General features: G+C 44.4%; 1 protein-coding gene across 3 annotated transcripts in view; it reads right to left on the minus strand.

The window, feature by feature from the left end:
* Positions 1 to 17,396, minus strand: part of uacaa (uveal autoantigen with coiled-coil domains and ankyrin repeats a) — a 186,700-nt gene that overhangs the window by 14,776 nt on the left and 154,528 nt on the right. Inside the window, exons 12-16 of one of the 3 annotated variants that reach the window (XM_059953027.1) lie at positions 14,829 to 14,861; positions 9,925 to 10,023; positions 7,768 to 7,816; positions 4,777 to 4,820; positions 567 to 3,281 (exon numbers count right to left, since the gene is read on the minus strand). In XM_059953027.1, the coding sequence (XP_059809010.1) occupies positions 567 to 3,281; positions 4,777 to 4,820; positions 7,768 to 7,816; positions 9,925 to 10,023; positions 14,829 to 14,861 (2,940 nt within the window). Of the gene's footprint in view, positions 1 to 566; positions 3,282 to 4,776; positions 4,824 to 7,767; positions 7,817 to 9,924; positions 10,024 to 14,828; positions 14,862 to 17,396 lie in introns of all 3 variants that reach the window. The other 2 variants (XM_059953026.1, XM_059953028.1) reach the window with 2 other exon arrangements.

Raw genomic sequence — 17,396 nt, forward strand, 5'->3', positions numbered from 1 at the left:
ATTTTCCCCCAGGATGGAAGTGTGTGATACAAATTCTCCCCCATGCGTTGTTTGACATATCAGGTGGCAACCTTTCTTTAGCGTTTATCTGTTTTTTATGAGGCCGAGTTGCTAACTTGATTGGTCAACCCAGCACAGATGGAAGGTGTGCAAGGAGCCAGCTGGATTCGAACCCGTGCCCCCTTGTTCCAAAGTCTGGGTGCGGATACCCCTGCAGCACCACAGACACAATACAAAGGGGCATCATTAAGGTATTTGTAGGAAAGTACAGAGGGGGACGTCAGAGGAAAATTCTTTACAAAAATTGGTGGGCGTGTGGAATACCCTGCCAGGTGCAGTGGTAGAGGCAGATACATTAGGGTTATTTAAGAAACTCTTATATAGGCAGCTGGATGAAAGAAAATAGAGGGTTTTATGGGAGGGAAAGGTTAAATTGATCTTAGAGGGGTTAAAAGGTCAGCATAACGTTGTGGGCTGAAGGGCCTGTACTGTGCTGTCCTGTTCTATGTTCTAACTTAGCACCCACAACGCCCAGATGTCAATACAGACCCCTCCTTTCACATTACCCTGTTGTCCTTGGCCTCAATTTGTTTGGCAGACTCCTGAATGCTTTTCTGCAGATCACAGATGGTTGCCATGGATTCATCGTACTTGTTCTTCAGCTCCTTTACTTCCTGCTCGAAGCTGAACGTTCTGGACTGAAAGGTCTCCTTCTCATCTTTAGCCGACAACTCCTTCTCTTTGGCGCGCAACACTTCCGTGGACATCTTCTCGTGCCTCTCTTTCAGGCTGGCCAGGTTTTCGCTCAGCGAGTTGACCTGGGCCTCTAAGGAGGCCTTCATGCGTTCGTGCTCTGACAGATCCAACACTTGCCTTGCCTTCAGCTCTTCAATTGTTCTGTTCATTGCCTCTGTATCTACTTGCAGCCTGGAAATCTCCAGAACCTTCTCTTTCATTTCTTCCTCTCTCTCGTTCACTTGGCACTTCAGCCTTGCAATATCCTCTTGCAGCTTCTCTTTCAATGCATTATGCTGTTGAAGTGGGAGAGAATTCTTCTTCTGGTCATCCAGCTCGAGGAGGAGGCTGGCTACTTTCGCTTGCTCCTGCGCCCAAGACTCCTTCATTTTTTCCTGTTCCTCCTGTAGCTCTGTAACCCTCTCACCTAGTGATCTTTTCATGGTCTCAAACTCCTCGACGAGGATGTGTTCTGACTCTATCTTCTCCTCCAGCTTATGGATGGTCAACAGCAGCCTGGCATTCTCTGCCTGCAACTTCTCATTTTGCACTTCCGCATTCACAAACTTCCTCTTCACTTCTTCTACCTGCTCGGTCTTTTCTCTCATACCACTGACCAACTTGTCTTCCATTTCTTCGTGCACAGCTTTGGAAATGTAATGACACTCCAAGCTTTCCTCCAACTGCCTAACCTTTTCCCCCAGCTCATCCATTTCTGCCTTGTACCCCTCAGCTTGCTCCTGGACAGCAGAACATTGCTGAGTCTTCTCCGACAACTGATTGTTCAGATCGGTCACAGTGGCGTTAAATTTATCCTGGTTTTCTTCGTAGGCTTTCATGGGAACAAACTGCGAACTGATGGATTCTTGTAGCGCTTGCAATTTGTTCACCTGGCTTTCCCTTTCCTTGTTCAGTTGTGCAACTTCCTCCTGAACCTTCCTGTAATTCAGCTGCAAATCATCAATTTTCATTTGCAGTTCCTCCCCCTTCCTACTCAAGGCAGCCTTCATTTCCTCATGCAGTTGAAGACTCACATAGTCCTTCTGAACTTCACCTTGAAGGACTGCCAACTGCTCTTTCAGATCACGGTTTTCATTCTCACGCTTTGCCAGCTCACCCTCCACTTCACTGCATTTCTGTCTCACTGCCGACAGCTCCATCGTAGCCTTCTCTGAGGTGGTGTTCAGCTGGGATTTCAGTTTCTCATGCTTCTCCAGTGACACATACTGATTCTTCAATGAGTCTTTCACGGCAGCTAATTCTATCAGTACATTCTCAGTCTGCTGTTGTGCCTGGCCATACTTCTTACTCAGATCTTCCAGCTCCGTCTTTGACGTGCCAACGATAGAATTCAGAGCCGTTATCTCCTCCTTGTGCTTCTCCGCAGGAATATACTGAGTCGTCACGTGATTAAGATTTTTGCTTAGGGCATCCCTCTCAACTTTCAGTGTTTCTGCTTCTGTCAAAGCATCTTTGTACCTTTGTGATGCCTCAGACACTTGCTTGTTCAGATCTTCAATAGTCTGGTTGAGTGAGGATTTCATGGTGTCATGCATTGTCAAGGGTACATAATGCGTTTTCAGCTTGAGAGTCAACTCCTCCAGCTCAGCTTTGACGGCAGCATTCTCTTGCTGAACAGCTTCATTCTCCTTCTGCAACCGCTGGTGCTTCTGTGTAACATCAGTAAGAGTACCACTCTGGCTCTCTAACGTTCTTCTCAGCAATTGGTACTGTTCCGCCTTCACACATGCTGCGGTCTGAGCTCTCTCTTGCTCCAAGTCCTTCTGCAGTTGAGTAACTTCCAACTGAGCCCTCTCATAGTCACTCTGCACTGATGCCACCTTCTTCTCCTTCTCTTCCAAAGTACTGAGGAACGAGTTCCTCATGTTCTCAAACTCCTCAGCTGGCACGTACTGTGACAGCTTGGCTTTGACACTCTTCAGTTCACTTTCAAGGCCGCTGGCCCTTCGCTCTGCCTCCTGCTTCCTTTGTTCTGCCGTGCTCACGGCCTTCTGTAGCTCTTCCACCTCCCTCCTGTACTGCTCCACCTTCGCTACCTCAGCCGATTCTTCAATCTGCAAAGTGCCGAGCCTGATTTGGTGCTGCAGCCTCTCCACGTTGGCCACAGCTTCCTCGTGCTTGGCTTTCACTTCCCTCAGCTGATTTCGAAGCTCCTCCACCGCCCTCCCACTGCCCACCGAGCCCTGCTTGGAAAGGTGCTCCTTCAAGGCGATGACGTGAGCTTGGAGAACTTTCACCTTGCCCTCTGACTCAAACATTCGTTTCTGCACGTCACTCAGCGCGTCCTCCAGCTGCCCGATCTGCTCCTCCGATTCCTGCTTCACACGGTCACACTCCTCTCTCAGAGCGTCACACTGCTTACTCCTGCTCAGTAGCTCTTGCTGAAGACTTCCCTTCTCCTTCTTCGACATCTCAAGCATCCTCCTCATTATCTCCAGATCCTTCTTCAAACCCTCATGTTCACCAGCCACGCTCTCATCAGTCAACAGCTTATCATTTGAACTGACAGCTGATGTGGATGTTTGCTGGAATTACAAAATATATAAATACACACACACACATTTAGAAAGCTGTTAATAAAGCATAACAATTAGAATTAAATAACCAGAACATGGTAATTTTATCCTGAACTGATTAGAGAAATGGTGGCACGATCCCACTTGGGGGGGTTGGGGATTCTGATGTTTCTGTCATTTATTCTTTGGCTTTTTGTTTAGCTGGATACACCTGTATGGTTGAATAATGATAAACTTGAACTTTACAGGGACCGTGAGGAGTCAGATGTCGCAGTACAGTGATACGATCAGCAGCTGCTAAAAAATCCACTGAAAAGCTAAATCCATTACGCCAGTCAGTATTTCAATTTGACTTCCCACAGGAGACTTGCATCCAATTGAATACTGAAACAAAACAGTGTAACCATAAAATAACGATTTTGCAATAACAATATTGATCTTGCAGGGGTGGCTAATACTAGTCGATTCCAAAAGCGTCTGAAATACAGGATTGGGCAAAGGTCTGGTTGTTGAGTGCCGTTGGGTCGTCATTGACTCACGGTAACCCTGTGGGTAGTGTAGTTGTCTGCAGGGTTTTCGTGGTAACATGCGGAAGGAGATTGCAAGGCAAATACTTAGTCTTAGGCACAAAATATATAGCTAGGATGTCCAAGTCTTGGTTGGGAAAATGGGAAGGGGGGGTGCAAGGGAGCGGGGACAGGGGAAGGAGGAGAGTGGGGGTGGGGGGAAGGAGCGGGGAGGGGGGAAGGAAGCGGGGGAAGAGAGTGGGTGGGGGAAGGGAGCAGGGAGGGGGGAAGGGAGCAGGGGAAGGGAGTGGGGTGGGGGGAAGGGAGCAGGAAGCAGCAGAGGGACATTCTGTAATGATCAATAAACAAATTGTTTAGGATAAAATTACCTTGCCTGGTGTCTCAAGGCGGAGTGTGTCTACATCCACGCTACCCGCTCCCCCACCTGATCACGGCACACCTCCTCTGCCACCTGTCCCACACCCCTCCCACTGCACTCCATCCTCGCCATTCCCAACATCCTTTGCTCCCACCAGATTCACAAATATTTAAATTAAATAGTGGACAATGGGGGCCCTGAATGTTGGATACTGCCTCATTGAGGCATCGCCTTTTGAAGGGGTCCTCAACAGTGCAATGGTGTTCATCATGGAACCCTCTGCAGCTGCTTCCGGTCCTGCCTACCCTGTTATTGTGCACTTTACGCAGTCCTGTGTAGGTCTGTAGTCTAGCTTTCTCCGTGCTGTTTTTTTTTACGTAGTTCAGTCTAGTTTTTGTACTGCGTCATGTAGCACCATGGTCCTGAAAAGCAGTTATGGTCGAAATGACAATAAAAGTGACTTGACTGTGCAGTGGGGCCTCCACAGCAGACAGTTAGAATGCCCTCTACAGTACCTCTAGACATACCAAATCTGGCTATTAACTCTGCTAAGAAAACCGGGCCTTGCTTGTCCAATTACTTCCATACACCGGTCCGACAGGATAAGGGAAGCACTTACTTGCGACTCAACACTCGGAAGGTTAACTTCCTTTGGAGCCAGTTCTTCTTTCACATGGTTCAGAAGAGAGAAAACAGAAAACAATTACTTACCCCAAAGTCACACAATTTTCAATTACATTTGGTAGCTTCGCAAACTGCTCATTGTGCTTGCAATATTATTTTCCAAGCATCCCCGAAAGGAATGAAATGCAGGGCTATGAGAGGGAGGGGTTCAGATTGATCTTACAGTAGGTTAAAAGATTAGCAAAACATTTCAGGCCGAAAGACCTGTACTCTGCTGTACTGTTCTACGTTCCAAAGCATTTCATTCCTTAACCCATCCCAAAGGCTACAAGATATGTAAACATTGCCAATTGAAACCACTACATGCTTGTTAAAAGATTTTCAATACAGAAACCCTGGAACATCTGAACATTCTTTCTGTTTGAGGTCAGGTCCAAAGGAGGGAGATGATATTATTTCAGATGGAATCGCACATCATGGCTCTACTGGGACAGCAAAGCCTAGGACATCAATAAAGGCAAATGATTGAACTGCATTACATCTGCCCTAAACACCAGCCAGTTAACCAAGAATCAATCAGGAAACTCATTCCACTTGAAGACAATGACCTCATCAAAACCAAGATTATTGGGTCAATGCATCAGGGGTAAAAAATATAACTTTTGTAGTCATAAAACAGCAAGGTCTTTTAAGCATCACCACAGCTTACTAAATTAACAATTCACAACCCAAGATAATGATGATGATGGCATCCATTAGTCTTGATAGACCATGGATCTGCGCCTGGAAAGTCTTGCTTCACCCCAAGAAACTGACAGAACACCACTTACAATACAGCACCCACAATAATTTCTGAGAGCAAGTGATAGTCAGGGGAGATTGCAAAGTTATGACTTATTGAGATGTTTGTGGAATTGTGTCCCACCATCCTGGCCATGCCCTCTTCTTGCAACTAGCACTGGGAAGTATTGGGAGTATAAAAGTTGCATTGTTTGCTGTGTAACCAAAACTATGTAGTCAGCTTTGAGCTTGCTATTTGCTATGCATGCATCCGATTTAGTAGGAGAATGAAATCTTAAGAATGTAGGAGATAATGGTGTGGTAATGAGAGGCTAGCTAAGAGATGTAGATTATAATGGTGTGTTAATGAGAGGTAGCTAAGAGATGTAGATGATTAAGTCAATGGGTAGAAACAATAGTGGCGGATGTACTTGTTAATACAACTAAACCAGGAGATTACTATAAAAAATGCTAAATACAAGGATCGGTGGGCAATCAGCGACTAGCTCAATGACTGTCTCAGCTTTGATTTGCAAATTAAAGTTTAACCCTTCTTGAAGAATCTTCTGCGTCTCCTGGTCGTTTGTGGGGCACGAGAAACCACGACAGGAGGTGCAGGAGCCTTGGGTCCAACACAACCACTAAGTTCAGGAAGGTTCGATTATCATTCAATCATACATGAATACCACCAAACAAAACACCATTACTCAGGGACCAAGGTCCAAAACACAATACCAGAAGTCGCACACAGCACAAGGCACATATAGCACATATAAGATTGCAGTAAATCACAGTCTGGGACCTCTATCAGTCAGGGTCGACCATAGAGATTGCGTCCTAGCTGCCTAGGTATACAAGCCAGCAAAGTACGATAAGGAGAGCAAGCTGTTGCCCATGCAGTAGGCTCCCCTGACCACGCAACTGATGAACCTAAAGGAACTGCAGAGACCAATACAGTTTGATAGCAGCAGCATCGCAGGAATTGCTGGTCAGCATTGAACTCAATGTAGGACTGCCTTGGGGACTCCAGCTCTTGATTCTTCCCTCGGGGTTTCCTCCTGGAGCCTGCCTTCCCCACGAGTGGGTACAGCCACAGGGTTTGAGATCAGAGTTTTCCTTCTCCTGAATGAGCTGCCAATCCCGGCTGACCAGCCCCATCTGCCCAAAATGACTGGTTTTAAGGAGCCAGTAGACTGCCTTTGCCCCTTCTCCCGTCAGTAGAAACTGCTCCACCGGGCTCAGCAGCTAAGCCACACGTGAAGGCCAGGAAGTGGACTTGGTTGTCACAGACTATTTGAGGTGCACGTCATTGGGAGCATTTAATCAACAGTGGGTGCTTGGCCTCATTGCCACCCCTGGCTATAACAAACTTAAGGACGAATATACGTCACACAAAAATTAAGACAGTGCAAGTCCTCGAGTCCATGAATGTTGCAGCAGTCTGCAGAAGAACACAATCCACCGTGTGTTCTGCTGAACAAACACTGGGGAAGAGGGGCAGCAACCACTCCATCATGGATGCCAGGCCACACAGCTGCAACCATGGTTTCAGGCCTAGTCCTCACTATCTCCCATTGCCAGCCAATAAACCAACGAGACGGACTTGCAACATTCCATACCACCAACGTCCAACAGGGTCTGGCAGTTCTACAACTGCCAGGCTCTCAGACTGTCGTGGATAACTTCGCCCACCACAACTCAGAAGTGATTCTATAACCGACAGACTCACTTTCAAGGGCTCTTTACAACTCAACTTCTCAGTATTATTTTTTTATTTGCACAGTTTGTCTTCATTGCATGTTGGTTTTAGTCCTTGTCTATATATAGCTTTTCATAAGTTCTATTGTAATCATTTTCCTGTAAATGCCTGCAAAAATATTCTATTAGTCCTTGTTATTATTAGAAAGAAATGCAAGTAAATTAATCTCAAGGTAGTATATAGAGATATACACACATTTTAATGATAAATTTTACTTTGACTTTGAGATTCCTGCACTTTAAATTTCTCACACATTTATGAATTTTCATACTGAAGAACGTAGCCCTCAAACCAACTTAAGTTACACAAGTACAGATTTATCCATTACATTTGTCTCTGATACTACAAAATTTGATTGGCCATTCATCAATGAACCTGCTTACTGACCATTCCAAACGTAAATTCACGGGCTTAGCAGAATATCAAAGTCAGAATTTAAAATCTTACCTTTTGCCACCTGGATGCCAGGTGTCATCTGTTCATACAAATGGCCAGTCTGTAAGAATAAAAGGAACACACTAATTAGCTCAATTAAATAACTTCAACACACTAAATAGCTGGATTCAAGAGGCTTCCCTGATGCTTTGAGAGCAACTTGAATATGCAGCAAATTTAACAGAAGACAATATGCAAGTTTTTTTAAAAACAGCATCTTATCCAATGAGAACTGACAGTGAGTCACAAGTGGTGGTGTTCAGACAGATCAAGTATCTGGTCAAGCAGTGGGTTTTGAGGAACATCTTTAATGAGATAGAGGGATTTAGGAAAGGAATTCCACAGCTTACAGCCCTGAAAGCTGAAGGCATGGCTGCTTATCAGTGTGACTAAACTTGAGGTTGTGTGGAAGCCAGGAGAAGTAGAATGTTCTGAGCACTAAATCTCCAGGAACCAGACTGTCCTAATGCATGTCTTGTAAGATGAAAGAGATAGAGTTCTCTTCTACTTCTTATCTGCTTACACACAAGCCTTCTTTGAACCACAAAGCCAGGGAAACATTTGGAATGATATCCCTTGACAGGACTGTAACACGGAATGAGCACCCAAAGAGCGGAAAATTGTTTTCATCCTCCTCTTCAAAAAATAATTTCACAATTCATCTTAAACCAATTCAAGTCAGCAAAGCGCACGAACATTTCTGCAGGCACTTAAAAGCAGTAAAACATAGCTTAGTCAGTAAACACAGAACAGATCGGAATGTGATGGGCTGGAATTGCTCTGCCTCTCCAAAAAGGGGATTAAAGAGGTGATTCAGAACATGACTATTGCAAGCACGTAACCTGGAGCCCCCAACACAAGCATGTGAGTTAACTGTGACACCCCCTCTGTACCAGCACAGTCCAGGAGAGGTTAGGTACGTCTGGAGTACAGCTCATGGGGAAGCCATCGAGTTTGCAGACTCAGCTGAATGACACCCCCACCTGCCTTGGGCAAGTGTGCCCAGCCTACCCTGGCAATTGTGTTGAATGCCCCAGTATTTATTACAGTACGGTCATAATAAGAGAGACTATTAAGTTTCACTTTGGCTGCCATTGAACGATGTGTAAGTTTTTTTTGTGTGGGCAGGGATTGGGGTTTGATGTTCTCGCGGTTTGCTGATTTGTTTTTCTGCATGGTGGGGGGGCCCATGGGGGATTGACGTTTTTCTTCAAATGACTTCCATGGTTTGGTTTCGCGGCTGTCTGGAGAAAATGGATTTCAGAGTTGTATACTGCATACACACTTTGATAATAAATGAACCTTTGAAATTTTTTTCTTTAGAAATTCAGTATGGGACAGGACCTTGCCCAACGAGCTGCACTAGCCAGCACCCTACCTATTTAACACTAGTCTAACCACAGGACAATTTACACTGACCAGTTAGCCTACTGATCGATGGGTCTTTGGACTATGGGAGGAAACTGGATCGCCCACATGGTTCACGGGAAGAATATACGAACTCATTACAGATGGCAACAGAACTGAACTCCAAACTCCGAATGCCCTGTGCTGTAACAGCACCACTGCGGTGCCCCAGGTTTGATGGAAACTGCATTCACTGGAGCTAGTTAAGAATTCTGTCTTGAGGGGAGACAAGGTGGGATTCACTTTACAGGGAGTAGCTTAAGGACATTTGAGAGAAAAATCGGATGAACCTCCAAGGAAGTTAGAATTAGACAAGGAGGACTGGGAGGTTCGTGTGGAGTGCCAACACTAGCACTGGCCCATTGGATTAGACGAATGGACTGCCTGTGCTGTAAGCACCAATCTAAAGCAGCTGGCAACTACAATAGGAAACATATCTGCTCTCAATGATGAATGACGTTTGGAATTCCATTCCTGAAATGTCATTCTGAGTCGCCCGTGCAGCATAGCAGTTAGCAAGTCACTATTAAAGCCTGGGGTGTTGGATTTCAGAATTCAATTCCAGTGTCCTCTGAAAGGAGTTTGTATGTTCTTCCTATGACCGGGGGGGGGGATTTCCTCCCATAGCTCAAAGTCCAACCAGGTTAAATGGTCATTGGAATTGACCTGTGATTAGGCTAGGGTACTGGGCAGTGCAGCTCACTGAGCCGGAAGGGCCTGTTCTGCGCTGTATCAATAAATAAATAAACGTCATCCACACACCTCATAAGTTTTAAGCTTTGCTTTCAGGTTCTCGAGCATCTTCAAATTGTCCTCCTGTTCTCGGTCTCGTGCCTTCAGTAAATTCTTCAGCTGTTGCTTCTGGAAGATCGGACAGAGCAGAGGATCTTAAATCAACACAGTTGCACCTCCACTCTGATTCAGCGCTGGGTTTCACCGGCACCGAGGGTGTGCCACTTTCCACCAATGAGAAGGCCACAAAAATCTGAACACTATCACAAAAATACAAGCAAACTACAGCATTTCTTACTAGGAAATGCAAGAATGTTGTCAGATACTCTTACTTCACCCATCAGAATAGATTCCCTCAGTAGAGCAGAGGAGGTAAAGAGCAGAGTGATTCAAGAACTGGGAATTATAAAAAATTAAGAGCTTTGCAGACAACATCAAATCAGTAGCATACACAAGAAAAATTGGGATGAATTCAAAGAACACACGAGTGTGATAGATCAGATGTTTAATTAGCAAATAATAGTGCAGCTGGTGCAAAGCATAAAATGCCATTGACCCTTGAGAAAACGAGAATTAATGCAGCTTTTGAAAGCAGACAAAGCTTTGAAGAGACAAGAAATTTAACACTGGAATCTGGAGCTCATTAGCGTAGTGGTTACTACGACGCTTTACAGAACCAGTGACCTGGGTTCAATTCCCACCACTGTTCATACGTTCTCCCCGTGGGTTTCCTCCTACAGTCCAAAGGTGTACTGCTTGGCAGGTTCATTGATCATTGCAAATTGCCCCGTGTTTAGTCTAGAGTTAAATTGGGGGTTGCTGGACAACCTGGCTTAAAGGACTGGAAGGGCCTATTCCGTGCTGTACCTCACAAAGTAAATCTTCCGGAGGATCTGAGCAGTGTAGTGGATGGAGTGCAGGGCAGAATTATCAGCCAGTTCAGGACTGCATCACTGTCGCTTGTCACCGTCACAGAGAGTAAGCTGGGAAGAACAGAAGGTACTTTGCACAAATTCTGGATTAGACCACAGTGCACACCATGTATAATAATGTAAAATGTATAGGGTCATGAAAAGCTATAAAGAAATGTACGAAGAAGATATCAAACCATCAAGAATGATAGATGAGACCTCCGTGAAAAAGAGAGGAAGGGATGCGATTGAAGTTTGAAAGAATTCAAAATACTCAGCACTTTGGACAGCAACTCAAAACAAAGCAACATTGAGACAACCGAATAAATCCCATTGGGAAGTCAAGAGGAATTAGTTTTATTCAGAAATGCTCTGAATGTGGAATTCAGAACTTGAAAAATAGTTCAGACAAACAGCACTGATACACAGAAAGTGAAACTGTGGGCACCCAGTACCCTAGCAGTTTGTATGATGCTCATTACAGCTCAGGACATTCCAGAGTTCTAAGTTCAATCCGTAAGGAGTCTCTGTATGTCCCTGTGGAATGCAGTGAGCTTTCTCTGGGTGCTACAGTTTTCTCTCACTGTCCAAAGACAAGTTAATTGGTCTTTGTAGATTGTCCTGTGATTAGGTTAGGGTTAAATCAGTGGCTGCTGGGGCAACACGGTTTGAAGGGCCAGAAGGGCCTACTCCACACTGGATGATGTAGATGGATAGATAAATAAATAAACAAGTAAATAGAATAGAATAGAAATAATCAAATTCAAATAAAAACAACAAGTGTCAGAAACACTCAGTGGGTCAGTGGGTCTGTGGAGAGAGAAACGTAGTCATGTTTCCAGTTGATCAGAAGATTCAGAGTATGTTTCAAAGTTTAAGTAAATTGATTATGAAAGTACATACATATTACCTTGAATTTCATTTTCTTGCAGGCATTCACAGGACAGCAAAAGAAATAAAAGATTTACAAAATACTATACATAAACAAATACTGACAGACATAAAATGGCAAAAGACAAAGTGTGCAAAAGTGACAAAGTGAGTTGCAGAGTCATTGAAAGTAAGTCTATAGGCCACAGAATTAGTTCAGAGCTGAGCTGAGTGAAGATATCCATACTGGTTCAGGAGACTGATGTTTGAAGGGTAATAACTGATCCTGAACCTGGTGGCGTGGAACCTAAAGTTTCTCTAATTGCTGCTGATGGTAGAAGTGAGAAGAGGACATGGTCTGGGCGGCGGGGGTGGGGGGGGGTCTTCTATGATACTTTCCTTGTATCAGTGTATCTTGTATGAACGGTACTGGTGAGTAACAGTTCAAAAATGTATTATCAAAGTACATACAAGTCACCATATACAAACCTGAGATTCCTTTTCTTGCAGGCATTCACAATAAATGCAAGAAACATAATAGGATCAATTACTTAAAAAATGGATCCACCATGATAAAATGGCAGAGCAGAATCGATTGGCCAAATGGCCTAAACCTGCTCCTTCATCTGATGGTCTAAAGACTGGACAAACAACAAATGGCACAAAAAAACAACAAACTGTGCAAAAAAAAGACCAAAGAGCTGATTGCGGACTTCTGGAAGAGTATGACGAGGGAACACAAACTAATCGTCAAAGAAGGATCAGATGTTGTTGTGAGTGAGGAAATAGATTCGATAGGTCTCACGGACAAGGACTCTGGACACGCAGTTTTGGTAGTAAAGGATTTTATTTACAGAAGGCAAACGTGGGAAAATGGCAACAGGAGCAACACACGCACGCGCACAATTTACAGCAGTCGGATCTGCAATAAAACACATGCTGACAATTAATAACGAACATGGGAACAAAGTACACACGTGCGCGCACACACACACACATACACACACAACCAAGGGAAAAGTCAATACAATACACGCTCCCCTTGACTCTGTACAGACACGGCTCTTCTGCTTAGAGACAATACTCTCACTCCCAACCCTATTCAATGCACAACTCACCAACAGCAGGGTGGTCCCTCGGAGTTAGCAAAAAAGAGAGTGGGTCAAGCACACGTGGCTTCCTTCATAGTGCAGCAGGGCTGATGAGTCCAGCCCAGGTAATTCACAGGGAAGCCAATGGCTCGGTGACAGCGAGTTCAGCTGATTACAAAGGCCAATTGCCCGAGGTCAAGTACAAGGCTAATTAAAGGGGCCAATGGTTAGGTGTGCATTGATGGGCGAGGAGGGGGTCAAACCTTGATTGGCAGATGGTGTGTCTTTCGACCAGGTAATGGGCACGTGACAAGGGTACAAGGATGCTGGTGTTTCCATACCAGGCCATGATGCAACCAGTCAATAAACTCTCCACCACACATCTAGAGAAGTTTGTCAGAGTTTTAGATAACATGCCAAATCTTCACAAACTTCTAAGTAGAGGCACCACTGTGCTTTCTCCGTGATGGCACTTTTGCGCTGGACAGAGGACAGGTCCTCTGAAATGGTAACACCAAGGAATTTAAAGTTCCTGACCCTCTACACCTCTGACGAGGACTGGGTCATGGACTTCTAGTTTCCACCTCTTGAAGTTGATAATCAGCTCCTTGGCCTTGCTGATATTGAGTGAGAGGTTGTTGTGACACCACTCACCCAGATTTTCAATCTTTCTCCTATACGCTGATTCGTCATCACCTTTGATTCGGCCAGCCATGGTGGTGTCATCAGCAAACTTAAATAAGGCATTGGAGCTGTGATTAGCTTCACTGTCGTGAGTGCAAGGTGAGTAGAGTGAGTTAAACTACAACCATCAGACTCCTGAACCAGCATGAATAACTTCACTCACTTCAATGATCAACTGACCCCACAATCTACCGACACACTTTCAAGGACTCTACAACTCAGTATTAATTACAAATAACTACAAACATAGTCCTGCTGAAGGGTTTCAGCCAAAACGTCGACTGTAGTTTTTTTCCATGTATGCTGCCTGGTCTGCTGAGTTCCTCCAGCATTTCGTGTGTGCTGTCAGTATTATTTATTTACTTTTTAAATTATTATTTGCATGATTTGTCAACTTTTACATATTGTCAGTCCTTGTTATTTACAATCTTTCATAAATTCTATGGTATTTATCTTCCTGCAAATGTCAGCAAGAAAATGAAATTGAAGGCTCCAATCCGCTGTTCGGACAATTTATATGCCATCTTAGATAGTCTGGGGACTCCTCTCTTTGTGGCGCTGAGACTGTGAGACGGCCCCCAGTTGCTGTGATTCATGTCTGCAAACTTTATGGTGATGTGCCCCACTGATACCAAGGCTTTGGATCCTACCCCGGGCTGCTCAGGGGGTCTGGACCTAAAGACTCAGTTTGGTTCAGAATACTCCTGTTTGCTCTTCACTTTCATTGTCTGCATGATTTGTTGGGTTTTTCCCTCTTTCTCTGCACTTTGTGGGGTTGGCCCTTATTTTTTAATAACTGGGTTCTTCCAGATTGCTTGCTTTGCAACTGTCTGTAAGCAAACAAATCTCAAGGTTGTATAATTTATACAGAATCTTTAATAAGTCTTCTTTGACTAGTAAATGATGACATGTACATATCCTGATAATAAAATTACTTTAAACTTTGATGAATACATTTGATGAAGAAAAGTTGCAGGGTTCAGGGAAATGAGTGTAGGAATGGATTTGCCCCCTCGGGAACCAGCATTTGCCCCAATGATCCCAGTGGCTACCTCCTGCTTAGCTTTCAGAATCACTTTTTCAGCAAATCTGCCCATAATTTACCACCATCTGGCACCAGTTTAATACGGCTGAGGGGGTGACAGCAGGAAAATGGAGAGGAATTATAATTTGACAAGGCAGACCTTAGATACTCAACAAGACCAGAAACAGAGGAAAATAATTGGTTCCACCAGCCTGATGTCCTGAGGAATGTAGAGATGGAAGAGGTGACATGGGAGTCTTGATTTCGTTAAAATATGTAAGAGAAATAAGAGCATCTGCAGTTCCAAGTTCTAACACAGACTTCGATTCACACTGTTACCTTTTAAAAACTCACCTCATTCTGAAGCTCTCCCGATGACTTGCACTCCTGTATAATGGGAACAATAAATCTGCCATCAATCACAAAGCACTCCACTTCAAGATTCAAGTTTAATTAGCGCTTCTACATCGAAGCATACAGTGAAATGTGCCGGTTGCATTCACAACCAACACACCCACAAGTGTCGCCACACTTCCCGGCGCCAGTATAGCACGTCCACAATGGTCAGCAGGGCAAGACAGAACACAACAAGCAACAAGACAAACCCTGTTCCTCCCTCCCAAACACTCGTACGTACTCAGCCCTCCAAGCCCAGGGCCGACAATCCTCAGCCTCCAGCAGATGCAGACTGAAACCACTGTGATGCTTCGCTGCAGCAACCTCACTGGCTGTACTTCCAGCAAAGAACTGCAGGCAATCCCCAGGTAATGATAGGGTGCCATTCTAGAGAATTGTTTGTAGACTAAACTGTTCAGAAGTTGGAAATGAACAAAAGCAGAACATGGGAGAGGGTCACAGAGATGGCGGTGAGGGGAGAGCAAGCAGGCACAGGAAAAACTACTGCTGCCCAGCCTCAGTGAGCGAATGAGTGAGTTTGCTCTGTGCTCCCAGCTCCATTTGGCTCCACCCAGCCCCTGGCTGTTGCTGCACGAGGGGTGAGATGTAGAGGCAAGATAAGGCACAAAGAAATGTCTCATTCCCTCCCAGGAGATTCCTGCAGCATCCATCCTCCTGGTCCCTCAAATATGTGCAAGGTTTCCAAAAGTTGGGCGTTCGTAACCCAGGGACGACCTGTAGGTGCTGTTCTCCTCAATATCTAGAAAGCTCTGAAAACCAAAGGTCCACAGTGCCCAAGAGTGCCAAAGTTTTAGGGTGTCAGAGAGAGTTTAATGGAAACGGGTAGGCAATGCCAAGCCCAAACTCAGAAAGCCCACAGATCAGAGGAAGGAGAGGGCACCACGCTTCTGAAGTATCTGGAAAGCAGCAGGTTAGAGAAATATCACAAAGCTGAGACAGCAATGAGATAAAGGAGCTTGTTTGAAGGCAAGGGGAAAAGTGGCCTGAGAAAGGAAAAAAAAGCAGGGGAAATAACATGACTACGAAAGCAAAGTAAAATACGAAACGTTGAATTGGGATGTAAAACTGTGATTTTTCTTGTAGTTTAACTTTCCTATGCTTGCTTGTAATTTTATATCATTACCTGTACACATGCAATTGTTCAGTGAATTTTCCAGTAATTACAGTACAATTACTTAAGTATTTTTCCAGAAACTTAGTTTTCAGGATCAGGTGTCACACCACTTGAATCTGGCTGCTTGATAGGTTCATTGTTATCAGTGGAATTTTGTTATCTCTATGAGATGACTGACTATTTTTTAGTCTGTGTTTTTTTCCATTCTCTTGGCGTTTCTTCACGTTCTTTGCTCTTGTACCACTTAATGAAATGATAAGCAATTAGCTTTATGCTTCATTCTTGACTTCTGAAGAACCTTTGGATCACAAAAGCTTCAGACTGCGGAGAAAATATCAGGGCTGATAACAAACCTGGGCCACATCTATTGAACTTCAGCACAGACTATTCAGATTTCAGAAAAGTACAGCAACTGAGCCACAAGCTCCAAAATGATGCATTAAACGATGACATAAAAACAAATATAAATATGAATTACTACAAATAAAATATATTAAAGATTAGATTTATTTGTCACGTGTACATTGAAACATACAGTGAAACGAGTCATTTGCATCAACAACCCACACAGTCCAAGGACGTGTTGGGGTGGCCTGCAAGTGTCGGGATGTTTCCAGCACCAACAGAACATACAGGTCACTCACCCCAACCTGTACGTCTTTGGAATCCACTTTATCTGTCTGCACTTTCTCTGAAAAACTTTATTCTGCATTCTGCTTTCATTTTTCCTTTGTACGACCTCAATGTACTGATGTGATGAAATTGTCTGTACAATAAAGCAACACTAACTACTAACTGCGAAATATAGGTCATGACATCCAAGTGCCCAGTTCACGTCTCCCTAAACAGATCCTTTACTCCTAGGAAGGTCAGTGAGGCCCTGGGGGAGGAGGGGGGGGGGGGCAAAGGAAATGCTTTGAAGATAACATCAAAATCAGCCTGAAGAAATTCAACACTACATCTAAAAACTGGGAAGACACTGCCCTCAAACTGGAGCAAATCTGTTGAAGAGGGAGCTGTGCTACTTGAGAACGACCTCCGGGGCACCACAGAGAGCAAGTGGCAACAGAGACTGAACAACCAAAAGGCCCAACCACCGACCACAGCCACCACTTACTCGCCCACAGATCGACCTGTACAGCCACCAGAGGACCCACCAGTAGATACCAGCCCCCAAGGAGAACATCACGCTTGACTTGACTGACTGCACTGCTACTACTAAAGGCAAAGATAATTATCAATCATATCCCACAAATTAGTTTTTTTTAAACAAGGAGCACCGCCTGATCTTAAAATTACTAACCGTGAACTGCGCACTCATTTATAAGAAAATTACAGTAAAATTCTTTACATATAATTAAATACAGAGCAAAATCTTAAGATTGCTTTCA

Source organism: Hypanus sabinus, chromosome 28 (assembly GCF_030144855.1).
Source record: "Hypanus sabinus isolate sHypSab1 chromosome 28, sHypSab1.hap1, whole genome shotgun sequence".
Classification (NCBI taxonomy): domain Eukaryota; kingdom Metazoa; phylum Chordata; class Chondrichthyes; order Myliobatiformes; family Dasyatidae; genus Hypanus; species Hypanus sabinus.